The 17880-nt window shown below is 40.2% G+C and overlaps 2 protein-coding genes across 2 annotated transcripts in view; both read right to left on the bottom strand.

The window, feature by feature from the left end:
* Positions 1 to 710: 710 nt before the first annotated feature.
* Positions 711 to 11956, bottom strand: sytl3 (synaptotagmin-like 3). The gene is made up of 14 exons (XM_069657230.1): positions 11923 to 11956; positions 8383 to 8635; positions 7607 to 7822; positions 6048 to 6115; positions 5648 to 5699; positions 5476 to 5542; positions 5311 to 5383; positions 4327 to 4442; positions 3994 to 4116; positions 3645 to 3814; positions 3452 to 3548; positions 2709 to 2879; positions 2186 to 2267; positions 711 to 1194 (listed from the first exon to the last, which is right to left on the bottom strand). Exons 2-14 carry the CDS (start codon positions 8478 to 8480, stop codon positions 1187 to 1189), a joined length of 1341 nt encoding a protein of 446 aa, XP_069513331.1. The 5' UTR covers positions 8481 to 8635; positions 11923 to 11956; the 3' UTR covers positions 711 to 1186.
* Positions 11957 to 12195: 239 nt separating this feature from the next.
* The window catches only part of enpp1 (ectonucleotide pyrophosphatase/phosphodiesterase 1), a 39117-nt gene continuing 33432 nt past the window's right edge, over positions 12196 to 17880 (bottom strand). Inside the window, exons 20-23 of the mRNA XM_069687078.1 lie at positions 17216 to 17290; positions 15131 to 15263; positions 14660 to 14804; positions 12196 to 14513 (exon numbers count right to left, since the gene is read on the bottom strand). Of these exons, the coding sequence (XP_069543179.1) occupies positions 14361 to 14513; positions 14660 to 14804; positions 15131 to 15263; positions 17216 to 17290 (506 nt within the window). The 3' untranslated portion in view covers positions 12196 to 14360. The remainder of the gene's footprint in view (positions 14514 to 14659; positions 14805 to 15130; positions 15264 to 17215; positions 17291 to 17880) is intronic.

The raw sequence follows: 17880 nt of genomic DNA, 5'->3' as shown, positions 1-17880 counted from the left end.
TTTAGATACTCCTTCAGGGAAAAAACTCCATAAAAGGGCCCTCCAATCTGGCAATGAAGGCTGCCCAACATGCTGGATGCATGTTCTGCAAGCTAGTGCCACCACCTTATGCAGCTGCTGCCCCCTTTTTTGCCCCTTCCCGTCAGACAGCCTGTTTTGTCTCTGACATATAATTTGAATGATAGAGCTATTCGTGACGACAATGGAAAACTATCACTAGACGGAGCCTTTTTCTGCGCTCTGAGGAGGTTTTAAGTAAGTTTATTATTTTGGTTTTATAGGCTGCAATTTTTCATTTACCTTCAACAATGTTTTTTTGTGGGAGCAGTAGGGGACAGTTTTCTGAATAAAAGGCTCTAAAAACCAACTGAACACTTCATGTCAAGACATACACAGTTTGCAACAACATGGTGAACATCAGGAGCTGGTGGAGACCAAAAACAGAGGTAAAAGAAGAGTGATTATTGGACTTAAATTCATTAGGTGGACAGAACATGTATCTAAATGGACACTAATGTGCTTTTGTAGTTACTGTGTGTTAAATGGATAGCTAAGGTTTGTTAACTTTATAAAGTAATAAAATGTCAGTGTTACTCTGCTGCCCCCTAATGGCCAAAAAACAGTTACTGCAAGTTTTACAAAATATTCCTCTCTAAGGGATCCAATTACAGGATATCTACCAGAACTTTCAGATTCACGTCATGGCTTTTATTTGCAGATGGAGCTCAGTTGTTATAAAGCATCAAGCAAATATAAATAAATACTTTATTAAAATATATGATTGCACTGAAATAAATAAAAACATCATGTTTCATGTCCGATTACAATACAAACACCTGTTTCCTAATATCAACTTTTTATATTACATGTATTAAATAAGTTATACATTGACTTTGACAAGTGCTTTAAAGGAGGAGTTGTAACATTATTAAATACATTATTAATAAGTTCAAAATGTCTTTGTTTGCTTACAAAGTTAAAGCCTTTTCACAATATAATAATTGTTTAAGAAGTCTCTCAGGGTCTAATCGAGGCCCTCCCAGGGTTCCCTCAGAAGGGCCAGGAGGGTCTTTGGTCCCACAGATCCAGGTTCAAAGACTGATCCTGGAGACTCTTTCAAACACCCTGCTCTCAACCGGTGTTACCCTCAGAAATGGGCGTCTGCTGGATGAGCCGTCGTTCAGGGTCAGACACCTAAACACAACACAACAAAACACACACACAAAGCTAAATAAACACAGTCATGCCTATTAAACACTTACACTCATTAATGCATTCATAAACACACACCAGAACACACATAACACACCTCGCAGGCCTGCAGACACTGAATACACACACAAAGAGATACTCAGGGACACAATGAGGCGTATTTACACTCTGACGCAGGTGTTCTGACCAGTGTTTGCACTTATGAGAAGGTGTTTGATAAGGACAGTTAGTCGTTCACGGCCATGTGACAAAGTGTTAACCTCTGTAAGGGAACGAGTGTCATGGAAGTTTACAAAAGAGACGTTCTTCTGACCCCTAGTGATGTAACAGAAGAACAAAAGTCCTGACGGCTGCTGGGAAATAGTTTCTTTTTACACTTTTAACACTGTTTTCAATTTATGTCCAATAAATTTGTGCTTAAAATACAAGCGTCCAACATTCATCGGTTAGCTCATTTGATCTTTTTGACTTGTGTTGAAGTGATGACCACCTACTCTTTAATTGGCAGTTACCATATGTGGAAGGTCTGTAACACATTAAACCACATGATAACTACACCCCAAATTATTTATAATCTACTGTAATGATTTAGAAGGTAAATAAGCCGTATTCTTTGACATGTATAAAGAGCTGTGGAATTCCTTTTAATGTAGATTTTTACAGTTTTTCTGAGTAAAGAACATTGTTTGGGCAACCTAAGTCGAGTTGAAATGTTTTGGTAAAATCCATTACAACATACAACGTCTCCGGGGGATTTATAATCTGATTACAGTTTAAAAAACCCCCATAAATGACTAAAAAGGAAGTTAAACACATGGCTGCTTTAATTTCTGTCCTTACATTATGTATTGTTTTTGTGCAGGTATCTTCTGTTCATAAGATTTGATTACAGTGTATCATTTTTAAATAATGTGGTGATCAGATAGACGTGTTTCTTCTACTGGTTTCAGTGAGCTGAGTTGCAGGAGCTCACCTTGGCTGTTGGAGCGGAACTTGACTCTGACCAGCAGCTCTCCTCCGTCCTGCTCCAGAGCGCCTCCTCCTGGACTCTCAGCCTGATGACACAGAAATAAATCAGAAGAAAGAAAGTTTAAAAAAAAAATCCTCATAAAGCAATGTAGACCTTAAGTGTTTTTTTTCAAAGGCATATATGTAAGTGCAGTCCATTTACCACACAATCTGCTGATGTGAACAGCTCCATCTAAATGTAAGAAACTCAGCCCACCCACACATCTACATTTCTACTAAAATGTAATACAGTATGTGATCAATAAGAGGTTATGGATCAGACTATTTCCAAGCCAAATGCATGTATTTCTCGTAGTCCTTTTAGTTATGTCATGATGACTCAGAATTAATCTTTCCATCTCTCAGCAAGAAAGTTTTTGCCTTAAATACTGAACACTTTGTATGCAAGCAGACAATCCTTTCATGCTTTCCCCCTAATCTGTACATCATCTCAGCTTTGTATCTGAGCCTCCTCTGCCGTGTGTTACCTGTGGACAGAGCGGGTACCAGTTGAAGCGCTGGGAGGTCTTGTCTTCAAACCTCCAGCCGTCCAGCGGGATGAGGACCTCGCCGAGAAACACCTTCCTCCTCAGGGTTCCTGAATGCCACACAGTGGCCCGCAGTCTCTTTCCAAACAGCAGGTGGCGCTCTATGTGATACTGTCAAACACCAGACAGAGAAATTAACTTAACTAACTTATTGTATGTGGGTATGTTATTTGTCATGTAACAAATGTGTACATTATATATGTAAAATTGTTTGTGAGCATGACTGTGTGCAGTCCGGTGGGCCGTCTTGTCAGGTGTCCTGTAATTGTAATATTTGTTGTATGTGTACCTGCCTTAAATGAAATTTAGCTATTGTGTTAATTCCGGCATATTTACTTTGAAGCATATTGCTGATAGGTTGATTAATGTGCACTGTCCTAATTCAATAAATAAAATAAATAAATAAAATAAAACAATTTGTCCTAGTCAGCGCGATACTATGGAAGCTGAGAAGGGCCATACTTTCAAATATATTTTTGAAGCCGTTGTTTTGAGAACACGTGTTTATTCAAACATTTGTTTTCCTGTCATAAATTAACCCAATATCGTAACTGGTGAATTTCCAGAGTTAAGGAAATAATTTGCTCATGAAAAAAATTAATTGCAAACATGGCCGTCCTGGGCTTCCATATGATACGACACAACTTGTCTTAACAGCAGGAAAAAAGCAATTTTCTTTTTACCTTTAAAACCTCATTAAAAACCGGATCAGTCGTGTTTTTCTTAACTGCCGTCTTCATCTTGCCGCTCTTTTCCGGCAGCACGTACATCTTGACGAATCTACAAAAAGAAGAAACCCAAACAGGATGCTGAGGTTTTCCTAGATAATCACATCAAAATGGGGTTATTCCGAATTATATCATAAACGATCCTTACGGGTGGCACTTCTTCCTCTTTACATCTCCACAGGTGAGATTCCTGCAGGCGCTGACTGTGATCTCCAGACAGGAGGAGCTGCTGTTGTAGAACAGAGCGAGCTCCAGCTCTCCTGACACGCTGATGCTCTCGAAGAGGCTGCAGTCTGTGCTGATGCTGCTGTTGCTGCCCTGAGGAAGGAAAATACAGGCTCTAACTTCATATTCTATATTTAAAAGGGGAAACAGGAGTACAGAACATGCTGAAAAATTTCATCTCGATAAGAGTAGGAGGCTGAAATGATCACAATCGTTTTCAGCTGTTACAGGATGTTGCTCGGGGAATTTTTTCTTATATTATCAGCTCTTACTCTCTTTCCTCCGGAGTACTCAGAACCACAGGAAGTTTCTTCTTCTGCCCCGGTGGAGGACCCCTCCTGGTCGCTGTCTTTGCTCCTCTTGAACAGGTTTGGAAGACTCGGGACTTTAAAGAGCTGAAAAATGATAGAAGGACGATCATTTCACTACTGAGCTTTTACAGAGAGTAATTCCCTCTTATCACCAGTAGGGATCAGTAAAGTTCTTAGATTACTTAAAGCCCCTTAATGGCCTTGTTCAGTGCTCTTATCAGCCAATTTGGGTTTTGAATATTCTTCTGAAAGTCAAAGTCAAATCAAGCGTAAAGCAGACGCATCATGACTTACATTTTTGGATTTGTTGATGTCGGTGTCAGACAGGCTCTTCTGGGTGCAACTGTCGAAGCAAGATCCTCTCCGGCTGTTGTCGACACTCAGCAGGTCGTTCTGAGACGTGGAGATCTCTGCATCAAGAGAAGAGGAGTAGTGGAAGAAGTAATCAGATCCTCATGTCACACTGTAGATTTTGTTGGACGTATTTACGATATTTCTTTAACACAATGTGGGAATTCTCTTTAATTAATTATTTTTATTTTTCAAACATTTTTTGGCCAATTTTAGAATTTTACTTACATTTTTCAATATCATTTTCCCACATTTGTAGGATAATATTTAGTAATTATCTTGAAATCTTAAATATACTTATTTTTACTGTATTATTAGCACATAAGTTTTACTAATGTGTGTCCAGTGATTTGGGACACGTTACTATTATTTCTGCTATTTTAAGCACATTTTCCTGAAACTTTCCTATTTTATTTTCAACTTTTTTTTTTTTATTTTACAAATATTTTTCAGATTTTTAAAAACGTTTTTGGATTTTTGGATTTGGTTTCTGACATTGAAAGTTTTTCTGGAAATTACACTCTTCAGATTTAATGTTATATTAAAGCAAATACTCAAAGCAGGAATAGTTGTCAACAGCCTGGACAAATTTCTAATGAATCAAAAGTCTGGTGTTGTTATCAGAGGGGTTTTTGCAAAGCGTGCAACACGTCACTGCTATCTGAGTTCTTCATCCTGTGCAACTGCTGCTGATGCAGTTTGATGCTGCGGTTAGATATAACGCTTGTTCAGTCATGCTACTTCAGCCAAGTTTCGTTTGTGGTTACCACTCACATCATACTCCGCTCATTAGATTATATAATGATTACATGAAAGGAAGTGATGCTTCTAAACCTGAAGGGACATTTTATCAAGAGAATGCACACAGGAGATACTCAATGTGTTCAAATGAACCTTGACAACAATTTATAACATAGTGAAACTTACTTTTGATGTGACTGGTGACAGAAACCATCAGATCTTCCATCGATTTATTAAAGGCTTTTGAGTTTTTCCAGTCCTGCAAATCAAAACACAAAATTAATTTTCACTCAGTTTAACAATTTCGCATTTTTACTTCAGAGTCTTGCTGCAAATATGTCAATGTTTTACCCCAGATTTGCTCAGAAACGGGAATTCCATGTAAGGAGGAGGAGTGGGAGGTACAACTGATATATGACTGAAAAAAACAGGGAAAAATGTTACTTTATGTGTTTTATTCATGTTTTTTGAGTTAAAACACAACTAAAAACATTAAAAATAAACATGTTAGGATGTCTCATACCTCAGCACACGGTAAGTCTTTAATAGTTTCTCCCCAACCGTCTCGTATTTGTCTGAACAGAAGAAGAATATTATGAGGGACACATGGCACACAAATCATTCTCCTCTCTTATTTTGCCAAATGTAACACAATTACAAATCATGTAAATGTTAGGATACCTAATACAGCACTTAAACAAACTTATTTATCCATGACCTGAACTTTAACACACCATTCAGCCTCCGATAACAATACTTTACAGCACTGTACACACATAGCATTGAATAATTTAGTAACTGCTAAACCACATATAAAGCTCGGATCTTCCATATTTAATAACAAGGAAGAATCTATAATTCATGTTAACCCTGAATATAAAAACAAACAGTGATTATGTGAGGTCAAAGTATTGTAAACAAACCTGTGGTGACAGGAAATTTGTGCGCCCGCTCCTCTAAGAACCACTCTCCAGACCTGATCTTCACCTCCCTGTGAGGAGCAGATAGACATGATTACATACTAACATTATTAGACCTCATATACGGAAGCCTAGAAAGGAAAGTGAGAGAAATAAAGTTCTGGAAATGTAAATTAAATCTTTCAGGATTCATCCCCCCCAGTGGTTTGTCAGTGTAATACTCATTTTGGCCACAAGGGGCTGAAGTGTAACACTACCCCATGTTCTTAGTAAGACTAAAGGAAGGAGGAGAAACTTTTTCCCTTCCTGTTTAACCCATGAAAAAAAATCAAGGAATTTACACCTGTTCTTAAGTCATAAACACAGGAAAGAAAATAATTTGGATCAAACTCAAAAACATTTCCTTTCTTTCACTTGCCTTTCAGAGCTTCTAAACTACTGCACACTAATCCACTCCACTTTCATACTGAAAAAGAAGAGGCAGCAAGTACACTACTATTCTCATTACTGCTGCCGACGATGACTGACTATGACATGCTATTGCCATGCTACCTCCTTTTACTTTAGATTCAGTTTTTATAAGAGCAACTTTACATCCCACATGTAAGAGAAACTCCTGCTTGAAACTGAATCATTTGTTTTTCAGCTCAGTGGGACAGTTTGGTTCTCACTTGAACAGAATTTAGAGGGGTGAAACATGTAATTCAGGAGTCCTAACAGAGTAAAAGTCACGTGAGTTTCAAAATATGGGCAAAGTCACAGTATTAATCATGAATCATGTCACTCTCAACAGACACATAACAATAACATCAATGGATAACTACTCATACAGAAAAAAAAAGGAGATGTAGGAAGTACAAGTATTCTAGCTTGTTTTTTGTAACTTGTTAGCAAACAGTTGCTAATTTTGGACATCCAGGTCACATAATGTAACATTTTTCATTTTCATTTAGGGTCAAGTCATATAAATGTAAGCACAATATTTACTTGTCTTTTAGCTCAGTTTTTGGTCTCAACCGCATCATAAGGGACGTGTCTTGCTTTTTAGTTACTAAACCTCTACCAGCTAGTCGTTTATAACTGTGTCTGGCAGGTAGTAATAAGTGTGTTTGAAGAACAGTTTTTCTAAAACAGTTGCCTGCTAGGACCAAAAACAAGAGCTGTGAGAGTGAACCATAAAGTTTAAGTCAAGTTTAAGTCTACATGTCAAATCTGAGGATTTTGAACGAGACATGACATTGGGGGCGGGTGTCCTAGACTGAGGAAGTGTAGTTTAGCAAGCTCCCTGACGTCCGCCAGACGACGTTAGCCGTGCCATCTGAAAGCGCACAGAGCGAAGAGTAGCAGCCAGCTGAAACTATCTAAAAAATGATGATTAAATCTGCTCTTATACAAGTTGAAAGTTACAAGGGGCATAAGAAGTAGGCCTACTGACATTAAAGATCTAATTTCCATGAGTAAAAGACAAGAAATGAGTCATTTCGTGCTGTGATTTGAGCACAGCTGAGTCAAACACATAAGCTCTTTCTGCACTAATCAGGTGGTTTAGCTCTATACCGCACCTGTAGGCGTGGCAAACTGTGCACTTCCAGTCCGCCGCTCCCACGCCCACGCGACACTTGCTGCAGATGCGGTGGCTGCAGCCGCGGCAGACTGCGCCCGAGTTCCAGAACTTTCCCAGCGGCCTCTGGCAGCGCGCGCAGGTCCGCTCGCCGTACTGCCGCGTGAAACTCTTTGCACCTCTCCGGCGGAGCTCCTGCAGCTCGTATTTCATCCTCCTGAGGTAATGGAAAACATAAATTAAATTATTTGCACTTTATAGGTTTTCTGCAGATATCAGAGTGGTGTTTTCAGTGTAGAGAAGTGTAAAAACTTAAAGACACAGTACGAACTGTAGCATCTCCAGCTAGACCAATGGTTAGCTCTTGTACCGATGCTCTTATTTCCTGTCATGCAGAATCTTCACACAACACACAGTAAGAGCTTCTACACCTCTCAGCTAGGTGCTAAAGTTTGCAGCAAGGGTATGAAGAAGGGTTTAAAAGTAATGCCGAATCCACCGGAAGTTTTCTTGTACTGGATTTCACGGCCAAGTAGTTGGAAAACATGCCTTCAAAATAAAAGCCCAAACTGAGCTAGATTAACGGTTAAATAATGACATTGTTTTGTAATTTAAAAGGTTTACTGAATTAGCTTTTGGTGACTTTTGGTGCTGTCTGTCAACATATTTGTTGCTGGTCTCATTTAGTTAACTAATAAAAAGTACTGCAGCCTCATTTCAGCATCAGTAAGAAGATTTTCCAGAAGTATTTAAGAAAAAGGTTTATAAATGTCTCACCTTATCCTGTCCTCTTCAATAATCCGCAGCTGTTTGTCCCTCCGAAGAACCTCCAGGACTCGCTCTCTCTCCAGAGCTTGAAGCATACTTAAATCCATCTTTAAACAGCCGTCTGTCACTCTCACTGGTCCTCTTCTCTCTGCCTCTCCTCCTCTCTGCTTCACTGTTATCTTGCTGTTTCTGTCTCCTCCTCCTCTCCTCTGTAACCCTCCCACTTTTACTGGACCCAGACCTCCTCTTTAGTCTTTTGAAGCTGAAAGAATTTTAAAAAAGAGGTTAAGGTTATTCTTTGTGCTGTTCAGATCTCTCCTCTCCTGATCTTTATCTCCATGGAGTGTCCATCCACGTCAGAGCCGGATACAGCCCCCCTGAGCAGATAAAACAAGTTGTCGTGTTTCCACTTGGATGATTAAACTGTGTCAACATGACAGTTGAGGAAATACCCTCATTTAAGATTCGTTGCTGCAGAATTACCGGTCCGCCTCCTGATGACGCAGGCAGTAACTCAACTAGAGAAATGTTGGAGGAACACAGGATCTGATGAGAAATGAAACCAAAACCGATACTACATTTGTGCAGTGCTTTTAAACCTCCGAGTACTGATTTCCTTCCTTTTATCATCGTCTCCTTCAATGTCAGTGTCAGAAGCCTTTCCCCCCCAGTATTCAGCCTCTCTCCTGACAAACCAGCTCCTCTTCCTCAGCTGCAGGGAGAGCACTGATGCTTCACTGATGGCAGAGCTGCACGACAAACCAAATGCCAACTCTTGCATTATTGATGGGTGACGTGCGTCTGTGGTCTCCTGTCTTTTTTATGTTTTTGCAGGCCAGTAGACTTACTCAAACGGACAGTTATCCACGTCAAAAACGCATCACCTGAAACTTCATATTTCGTAGATAAAGATGAGCAGTATGTTTTGTTTAATGTAAAAACATCATATTTCAGGTGCAGTTTCACATCTTGGGAAATACACTCATTTGCTTTCTTAACAAAGTAAGGTTGGAAGATTGATACCACTCTCATGTCTGTAGAGTAAATATGAAGCTGGCAGCTGGCTAGCTTAGCTTAGCATCAAGACTGGCAGCCGGAGGAACCGGCAGAACGTTTCAATGTTCCCAGGGTTGGATCTGTGAGGGTCCCCAGCATAATATTTTAATACCAATGCATTCATGTGGTGTTGGAATAACCCAAAAAAGTTGCGTAAACGCCGCCTCAAGTCTGATAATCAACTTGGAAACACTCTTAATAGATGACAAAATCACAAATGTTTGCCTGTCACACTGTTTTGACTCCTTGATTTCCATGTAAATTTGCCTCAAGCAGTCAACACAGCAGTAGTAACAGTACATCAGTTAGCTGTAAGCTAGCTTGAAGCTCATCAGCTCTTTCTGTCATTTCACTCCAGTCTGCCTTCATATTTCGTCATCTTTCAACGCAGCACATTTTGAAGCTGCTCTGATAATTCGTAATGCCCTCAGGTAAAAAAGGTATGTTATAACATCTTTTCCATTGACTCTTTATGAAATGATGCCGCCTCTGCCTTGTCTTCGGCGTGACTTCACATTTACAGCTGCCGACGGATTTCATTACGTTTGGATGGATCCAGGCTAACTCCTCCAAGGCCTGGGAAACAGATGAATGTGAGATTTCATGTTTTATTTGTTCTGGCATTAGCTTCTCGTTCACCTCCATCAAACAGATTTCCATCTGACCTGGCTTTGGTCATGCCAATCAAACCCACTTATCAAATATAAGGTGTGTTTAGGTGCTCTTGAGGTTGCCTCTGATGTAGTATTAAACACAATGGACAATAATTTATGTTGTAGAAGCAGTAGAATTTGGATGTTGGAACTAGCTACCTAGCATAGCAGCGTATTGCTGCATGACAAGTCGTTCCTTTAATAATTGTAGCTTCCGGGGGTATGTTTAGGTCTGCACCTGTTGATAACGCCCCTTGAAAATAGAAAACAAACTGGGAGGTTACAGACTAATTTACCTTTTGTAAATTGGTCTGATGATGCATAACTAGTTTACCGCTTTCCTTAATGCTAATCTCCTGGCTGTAGCTTCATATTTAACATGCAGGCAGATGAGTGTTTTTAATCTCATCACTTTTAGTTAGGCAAAAAATGTATTCAACATATTTTCCAAAATGTCAAAATATTTCTTTAAGCCGTCTTTTATAATTGTGCACATCTTAATTTGCAACTAATTCATTCTCCTCCACAGCAGGGAAGCATGTGGAGTGGAGAGGAAGCGGCCTGTTGAATAGCTGCATGCCAGCCTGTGTTGGTAGATAAGAGCCGGCCCTTTTTAGTACGCAGAGCTGCCAGGAGGCCGGACAAAAACATCAGTGTCAGCTGTAATGAGGCCTCATGGCTCACAGCTGTTATCTGTCCTCTGCTGACGTCTTCATGCCTGAAGGGATTCTCTCAAGTTTAAATAACAATGAGGCAAGATGTGAAATATGTTACTAGAGGAAGGCTGTGATGCAGCGGACATTTCATCACGCGTGTCCGTGGTTTGATTCCTCATTTGAAGAGTTAAACAGTCTGATGGGGGGGCTTCTATTTGAAAATCGTCACGTACACTCATTTCAGGCTCGCCTCTACTATGCAGAGGACCCTTGTGATTCAGTCGATCTGTGGTTAAGTAGTGACTCTGAGTGAACATCCGAGAAGAGACGGTAGACCATATCAGCCCACCACAGCAGTGACAGTAAGAGGACACCTGACTGGTTACATTGTGAGCTATATACAGAGTCTGAATGTCGTGAGAAAGACCAAACAGTCAGATGGCCTCTGACACGTTTCCCACCCAGAGCAGAGCTTCCTGGAAGACCTGTGAGAGCGGCTGCTTACCATGAGTGGACTCATCACCACACAAGCAAAACTCCAACTAAAAAACAAACCACTGACGCTTTCATGCTCCTACACCTCAAGCTCTGACTAACTAACTGTGGGTTCATATGTTAGAATGTGCAACCTTTTTCCCCATAACCTGTAGGAGTTACACCATGCAGGACTATATCTGCATGGTGATGACATCTGGGTTTCCAAGCACATCTTTAAACAGCTATTTTAAGTTATTGAATATAAATGTTTGTGTAGATTAAGCGCAGCAGGTTACAAGGAAACTCGCCATCTAGATTTCATTTTCACCGTACTGCTCTTAAAACATTGTTGCACCTCCTTTTGTAAATAATCAGACTCAAATGGAAGAAAGCAGAGAATCGATACACATCATGCATGCAGCACAACACCAGACAACCCCATGATCTACACTGCACATCAAAAGACTGATGAGTTTCTTACAGATTTAACTGTGGATATTTCCATTCACGTTGACTAAAATGAGTGCAGTGATTACAAAACCGTTACTCAACACACTTTAGTTGTTAAATCTGAGACTTCCCTTTGATCAGAAGAAAAAGTAATGAGTCAATTCAGCTAATTTTACCGCACCATCAGAGGGAAAGCAAGCCGACATGAGAAATAGGTCAATGCAGAGTTTGAGAGGCACAGAGCTGCAGGTTCTTACCTTCAGGCCCGCTCGCACTGCCGGAGTGGTCAACCTGAGGAAGTGGCAGATTTTATGCACAGAGGCAGACATACAAAACAGTTTCCTTCCTCTCTGTGTTCACACACTTGCTGCAATCTGGGGACGGCTAACAGAACAACTGCTCGGTAGTTACATGACATGTTTTTCTGAAAGCTCTCCTTTGTTTTGGGCGTCACACTGTGTGCAGAAAGTGTTTCTATGCAGCTGCAATCTAGGTGTTACTGTGAGGAACAAAGAATACAAGACACAGGGTCAATGTGGAAGAGTTGATTTTATAAACTATGTTGGACCGTAGCTGCCATTTCTGACAATGCTGGAAAAAAAGCAGTTATACACAATAGAAGTGCCTTCATCTGTAGAACAAATGAACCGCCAACCTCAACTTCAACAGAGAGCAGAGATACAAAGATTGAACAGAAACTGTGTTGATCCCAGAAATAATTTGAGCTTCACACAGACACACACATTCACACACACTTCTGGATGGATTACAGAGTGGGACAACAGGCGCAGACATTTTCTCTTTGTGTCCAGCATGAACAAAAGACTGATGCTTGGCTGCTTTTTCAATCAACAGCAGCACCAGAGGGTTTACATCACTGAAAGAGACAGAAAGTGACTACATACAGAGACACAAAACTACAGAGATGCAAACTGACAACAAAGACAGAAATTGACAACAAAGGGAGGCATAAAACAAAACAATCACAGATGCAATTTAAGTCTACAAAGAGATGTAAAAAGATTATAAATGGATACAGATTGAAAAGGATGCTAAGCAGCCTGGACAGTTAACACGACTATGGGAAGAGAGTACAAAGTAGCATCAAAGATGCAAAACAACAAAAGTGACATTAAAAACCCAGAAATAGACGCTCAACTACTACAAAGGGCCACATAACAACAATAAAATAATGTGAAAGTTCTTCAAAGAAGTGTTAAATGAAAAGAGAAAGATGCAAAAACAAGACGTGACCACAGGGAGTTGCAACATGACAGTCAAAGAGACACACAACAACTACAAAAGATGTAAAATGTCAACAAAGAGAAAAGTACTACAAAGGGAGGAAAAAAACAAAACAATCTCAGATGCAATTAAAGTCTACCAAGAGATGTAAAATGATCATAAATGGATAAAGTTTGAAAAAAACCTGAACAGTCAGCACAACTATGGCAAGACACAAGACAAAGCAGCTTCAAAGATGCACAACAATGAAAGTGGCATTAAAAAAACCCCACAAAATAGACACTTGACTACTACAAAGAGCAATACAACAATAAAATACTGTAAAAGTTCTTGAAAGAAGTGAATCAAGGAATAGAGAAAGATGCAAAACGACCAATGATGCAAAAGGATTGAACAGCGATAGCAAAGAGATGCAAAATGACCACGTGCAACATGACTGCAGAAAAATACATAATATGACTACAAGGAGAAGCAAAATGTCAACAAAGAGGCACAAAATAACTACACATAACAGCCACAAAGAAATGCAAAACCACAGACAGACGAAAGACGACCACAAAGGCATATAAAATGAGCACAGAGAGACAACACACAGATGTAAAACGGTCCCAAATGTACACAGACCAACCCCACAGAGAGTTGCATAGTTTGTAGTTGCTTGTAGACTCGCAGTCTGGCAGTCAGTCTGGGTGTCTTGCTCCTATGTAGGAGTGCTGGGGGGCTTTTGTAAGTTTGTGCAAAGGGGTGAATTTGTCTCATAACCCATCCATGCATACAGTACACATACATTTGCAAAAACTTAAACATTTTACAATTATCTTTAACAAATGTCATTAACCAAAGCAAAAATGTACAAACTAAAAACAACATTGGTGCGGTGTACAAAAATAAAAACAATGGACATCAAACTTATTTTTTCTTGAAACTCATGTTTTGTGTTTCCCAGCAGCTGCAGCAGACGCGAGTGTTTCCAGATTGTCACGTTTCATGAGGTGCCTCTGCCAATAAAAACCATTGTAATATAAATACACCAACCCTCCATCAATAAATGTTTCTTTCCCTTTTATTTTCTTCCTGCTAAACTTTCCCATCTGAGTAAAATCTTTGGAGCCACACAGCAGATGTGACGGCGTCTTTGGTTCAGAGCTCCGGCCTGTCATTCATAAAGATGGCGACTGAGTTTCTCTATAAAATCATTCATAAAAACAAGATCAAAAACAAAGATATAAACAGCTTTCGCACACTGCATTAGACATTTTTGGGGGAATCATAAAACCTGGATGGATTCCGTTCGGACCACTTTGGTTTGAACAGAGGAGACATTTATAAGTGCGTCACTGTTAAACCCAGTGATGGTGTTTTAATGGTGTCCACGTGGACAGAGGCCCGCTGTGCAGACCAATATGGCTTCCTTTGGACATTAAAGCTACATCAGATAACGTCTCTGATGTTACGCAATCTGTAACGACGTCTTGAGCTGTAACGTTTCCTCCACTGATAACCTGTCGTGGTAGAAGCTGAGTCCGGTCAGGAGCTCGATGTCTCGGACTCGAGATGCGTGAAAGTGCAGCCACTCCTCCACCCACGTCATGTCTGACCCATTCTGCGAAAAGAGAACATAAATATGTATTGATGGGGGATGTATTTAAAATTGTCATTATTTCCACTGCAGGATCAGTCAGCAGGTTTCCACAGAGGCAGGCTGACGTGCAGAGATGAGTAAAAGATGAGCTCATTGGTGTTACTCACAGCACAGCTCTCTGTGTGGTCGGGTCTGTGGGGCAGGATGAAGGACTTGGCCTGCAGGGGACCCTCACAGTTAACAGGGCTGAAGGTCGGGTTCCCACATCTGGTCAGGATGATGAAGAAATGTGTCGGCACGGGAGCCTCATTCCTGCAGAAACATGAGATCACAGGGTTTAAGAACGTGCTGCGTCCCTACTGTGACGCTCATTTTTATTTGTAGAGGCCAAGCATCGGTGGGAAGCTGAAACCTAAAGGAAGGTTTAATTATCTCTAACAACTTATTTATAGCAACAGATGAAGACTCTGCTCTCTCTTTGATAACTATGTTAAAAAGCTGCAGTCAAACCTCAATATAATAAGGACAATCGATTGTAGAGCTTGAAAACAACGAGTCAAATAAGTGGTATGAATAAATTGAATATCTTTATGTTTTGGACTGTTAGTCTGACCAAAAAAATAGCAATTCTAACTCACCCTGAGATCGCTGTGAGCGCATCAACGTTTCCATCAAAGTCTTTGTCGAATATCGGCCCACTCATGATGTTGATTCCGTTCAGCTGCTGTGAATATTTTGGAAGCAGGACATCATGGACATGAGTCCAAACATCTGTGGTCAGGGAAAGGCAGAAACCTTTTAGTTTGACAATAATGTGACCACAGCTGATGACACTGGGTAAACCAGAGATTACATCATTCAGGTTTAAACTGCTATGAAATAATTACACATTTTGGGGATAACGCTCATTTTGCAACTTAAATCTTTTATATTACATGAAATCTTGAGTACATTCAGATCTAGAAATAACGGAAAGAGCAGGATTAACGGTTTCTCGCAATTTCCAGCCTTTAGCTAAGCTAGGCTAACATCTCCAGACAGTCTCCTGACTGTTTCCTTTTATTTATACTGATCAAACTCTCTTCAACACAGTGAACAAGTGTGTTTTCCTAAATGTATTTAAATATGTCTTTTTTAAGTGTTCGTTATGTAAAAAAATGATCAACAACATTTTGTAAGAGGTAATTTATGTGCTGATTGAATTTTATAATATTGAAATATTGTTTGTTCATGATGTTTTTTTGTCATTTTTTCCACAATATACATATGAAAAGAACTTTCACATTCATAATCACATTGTAATATACATGTTAGCATCTAACAATATAACACAGCATGTAAATGGTTATATGATGCACAGAGAGGAAAACAGAACAGTACAATAACATTATTATACTACTATTGTGTATAAGGTGCTAATTTCACCTGCTGTTTTCATTGGCTTTTATTTGATATGTTGTTTTCACCATTTAAAACTATTTTATATCTTTGTGTATCATGATGTTTAATTTGGGCTGCACGGTGGTAAAGTGGTTAACGCTGTCGCCTCACAGCTAGAGGGTTCCCGGTTTGAATGCCCATTCGGACGCAGGGGGCCTCTCTGTGTGGAGTTTGCATGTACATGCATGTATTATTATGCAAGACATGCTCCTTAGGTTAATTGGTGACTCTAAATTTGCCCGTAGGTGTGAATGTTGGTATGAAAAGATGTTTTATTCAACTAAGTGCAAGTACATTGCCATGCCACCAGGGGGCAGCACTTGTTAACTGATTAATAAAAAGTCTTACAACATACATAAATAAAAGGTTTCTCCTTATAGGACCTCATACCAGTGAGTGAGAGTTTCCATGTAGAGTGTGGGTGGCCCCAGTGGATACCTAACCAGAGCTACTAAAGCACTTATGTCATTAAATGAGTTACACAACATAATGAACAAGTTTCAACAACAGCACGGCTCGTCTACAGCTGAGCTGACCACAGCATGAAATCTCCAAATGATGACAAATGCTCACATAGTTTCCCATATGACACATGTTCTTTATAATGCTGCTTAATACTGCGAGCAGGTACAGACATCGTTCTCTACAGGATGTCCCGACAAGCCTGTATGAGCATAATAAAGAGACGTGACGTTGATTGACAGAAGCATTTCATGCAGACCCATTGACTCTGTTTTTTAGAGCTCAGACTGGTGAATCACTTCAGTCTGACTACAAACTCTGAAGTGAGTCTTATTGTGTAGAAACTGTGGCGTCCACAGCAGGATGGCAGGAGGAGAGACTCTGGAACAGCTCCCTCTCACTAAACCTTAAATGGAGCTTTAACTAAATTAAAGCACAGCAGCTCATATAATCACAGCGGTTAGATCTTTTATTTTGTCTACTTAAAAACCAAAAGTATAGTCTGTTTTCAGAAAAGAAGCATTGAAAAGTATAATATTGAACAAAAATGTCTCATGGAAACTTCAGAGTTGACCAGTTGAACAGAACTGAGCGTGACATAATGTCTACTTGTGATCCAGAGAATCTCCTTCTGTTCACTTGCTGATTAAATTGTTCAGCTCTCGTTCACATCAAAGGCTTCATTCAGCGGGCAAATGAACCCGTCTGACATCTCTGGGGTTTCATTTTTTAACTCCTGCATCACCGTGAATCCCTTTTCCAGCTCTTGGGTGCAGCTAGAAAAAAACAGGAAGCAGTAAATATTTGTAAGTCTGTCTCACCTTTAAATGCAGGGAACATCGGTGCCATGTTGCTCGTGATCAGAGAGTCCGTCTCAGGTCCGTTGGCACTCAGCTCTACAGGGGGAAAGTGAGAGGTGAAGAAAGTGAATGTGTTTGCAATTTAGGTGTGGATATAAAGAAAAACTGCATGTTTTAAAAGTCTGATTAAGGGCCTGTGTCCACTAATGCCGTTTTTTCTTGAGGGCAGTGCCTATTTTATATGGCGTCAGCTTCTCCCTCACCAACCAATCACAAGCTGTGTCCCAATCCAGGGGCTGCCGCCTTCGAAGGCCGTATTTGATGGCTGATTGCGTCATAGCAGCGCGTCGAAGGCTGTTCCAATTTGAAGGCTCCTTCAGAAGCAGCCGACAAATACGTCCTCCTTTTCGCCACAAAGGATCTATCGGGTGCATCCTTCACGGCCCAACGTATCCCGAGATTCATTGCGCACCGAGGACTCTTACGCGGCCTTACGCAACACTTTAATGTTTTTGGTTTCAACTCAATCGAGTTACACGCTTAAAAAAGCGAAAGGGGCCTTGAAACAAATTATCTTTAAAATAATAGGTTAAGTTACGTGACGTTAGTTAGCCTGCTAGCTACCTGTTGCTAGGCAACAGGAGCACCGTTTGGTGACGCAAGGGTAAGGGCGGGAACAGCTGGTG

Source organism: Semicossyphus pulcher, unplaced genomic scaffold (genome assembly GCF_022749685.1).
Source record: "Semicossyphus pulcher isolate SPU_LCO1_2020_fin unplaced genomic scaffold, fSemPul1.0.p SCAF_11, whole genome shotgun sequence".
NCBI lineage: Eukaryota > Metazoa > Chordata > Actinopteri > Labriformes > Labridae > Semicossyphus > Semicossyphus pulcher.
The sequence above is the reverse complement of the archived record's forward strand: the minus strand, read 5'-3'. Positions and strand labels throughout refer to the sequence as shown.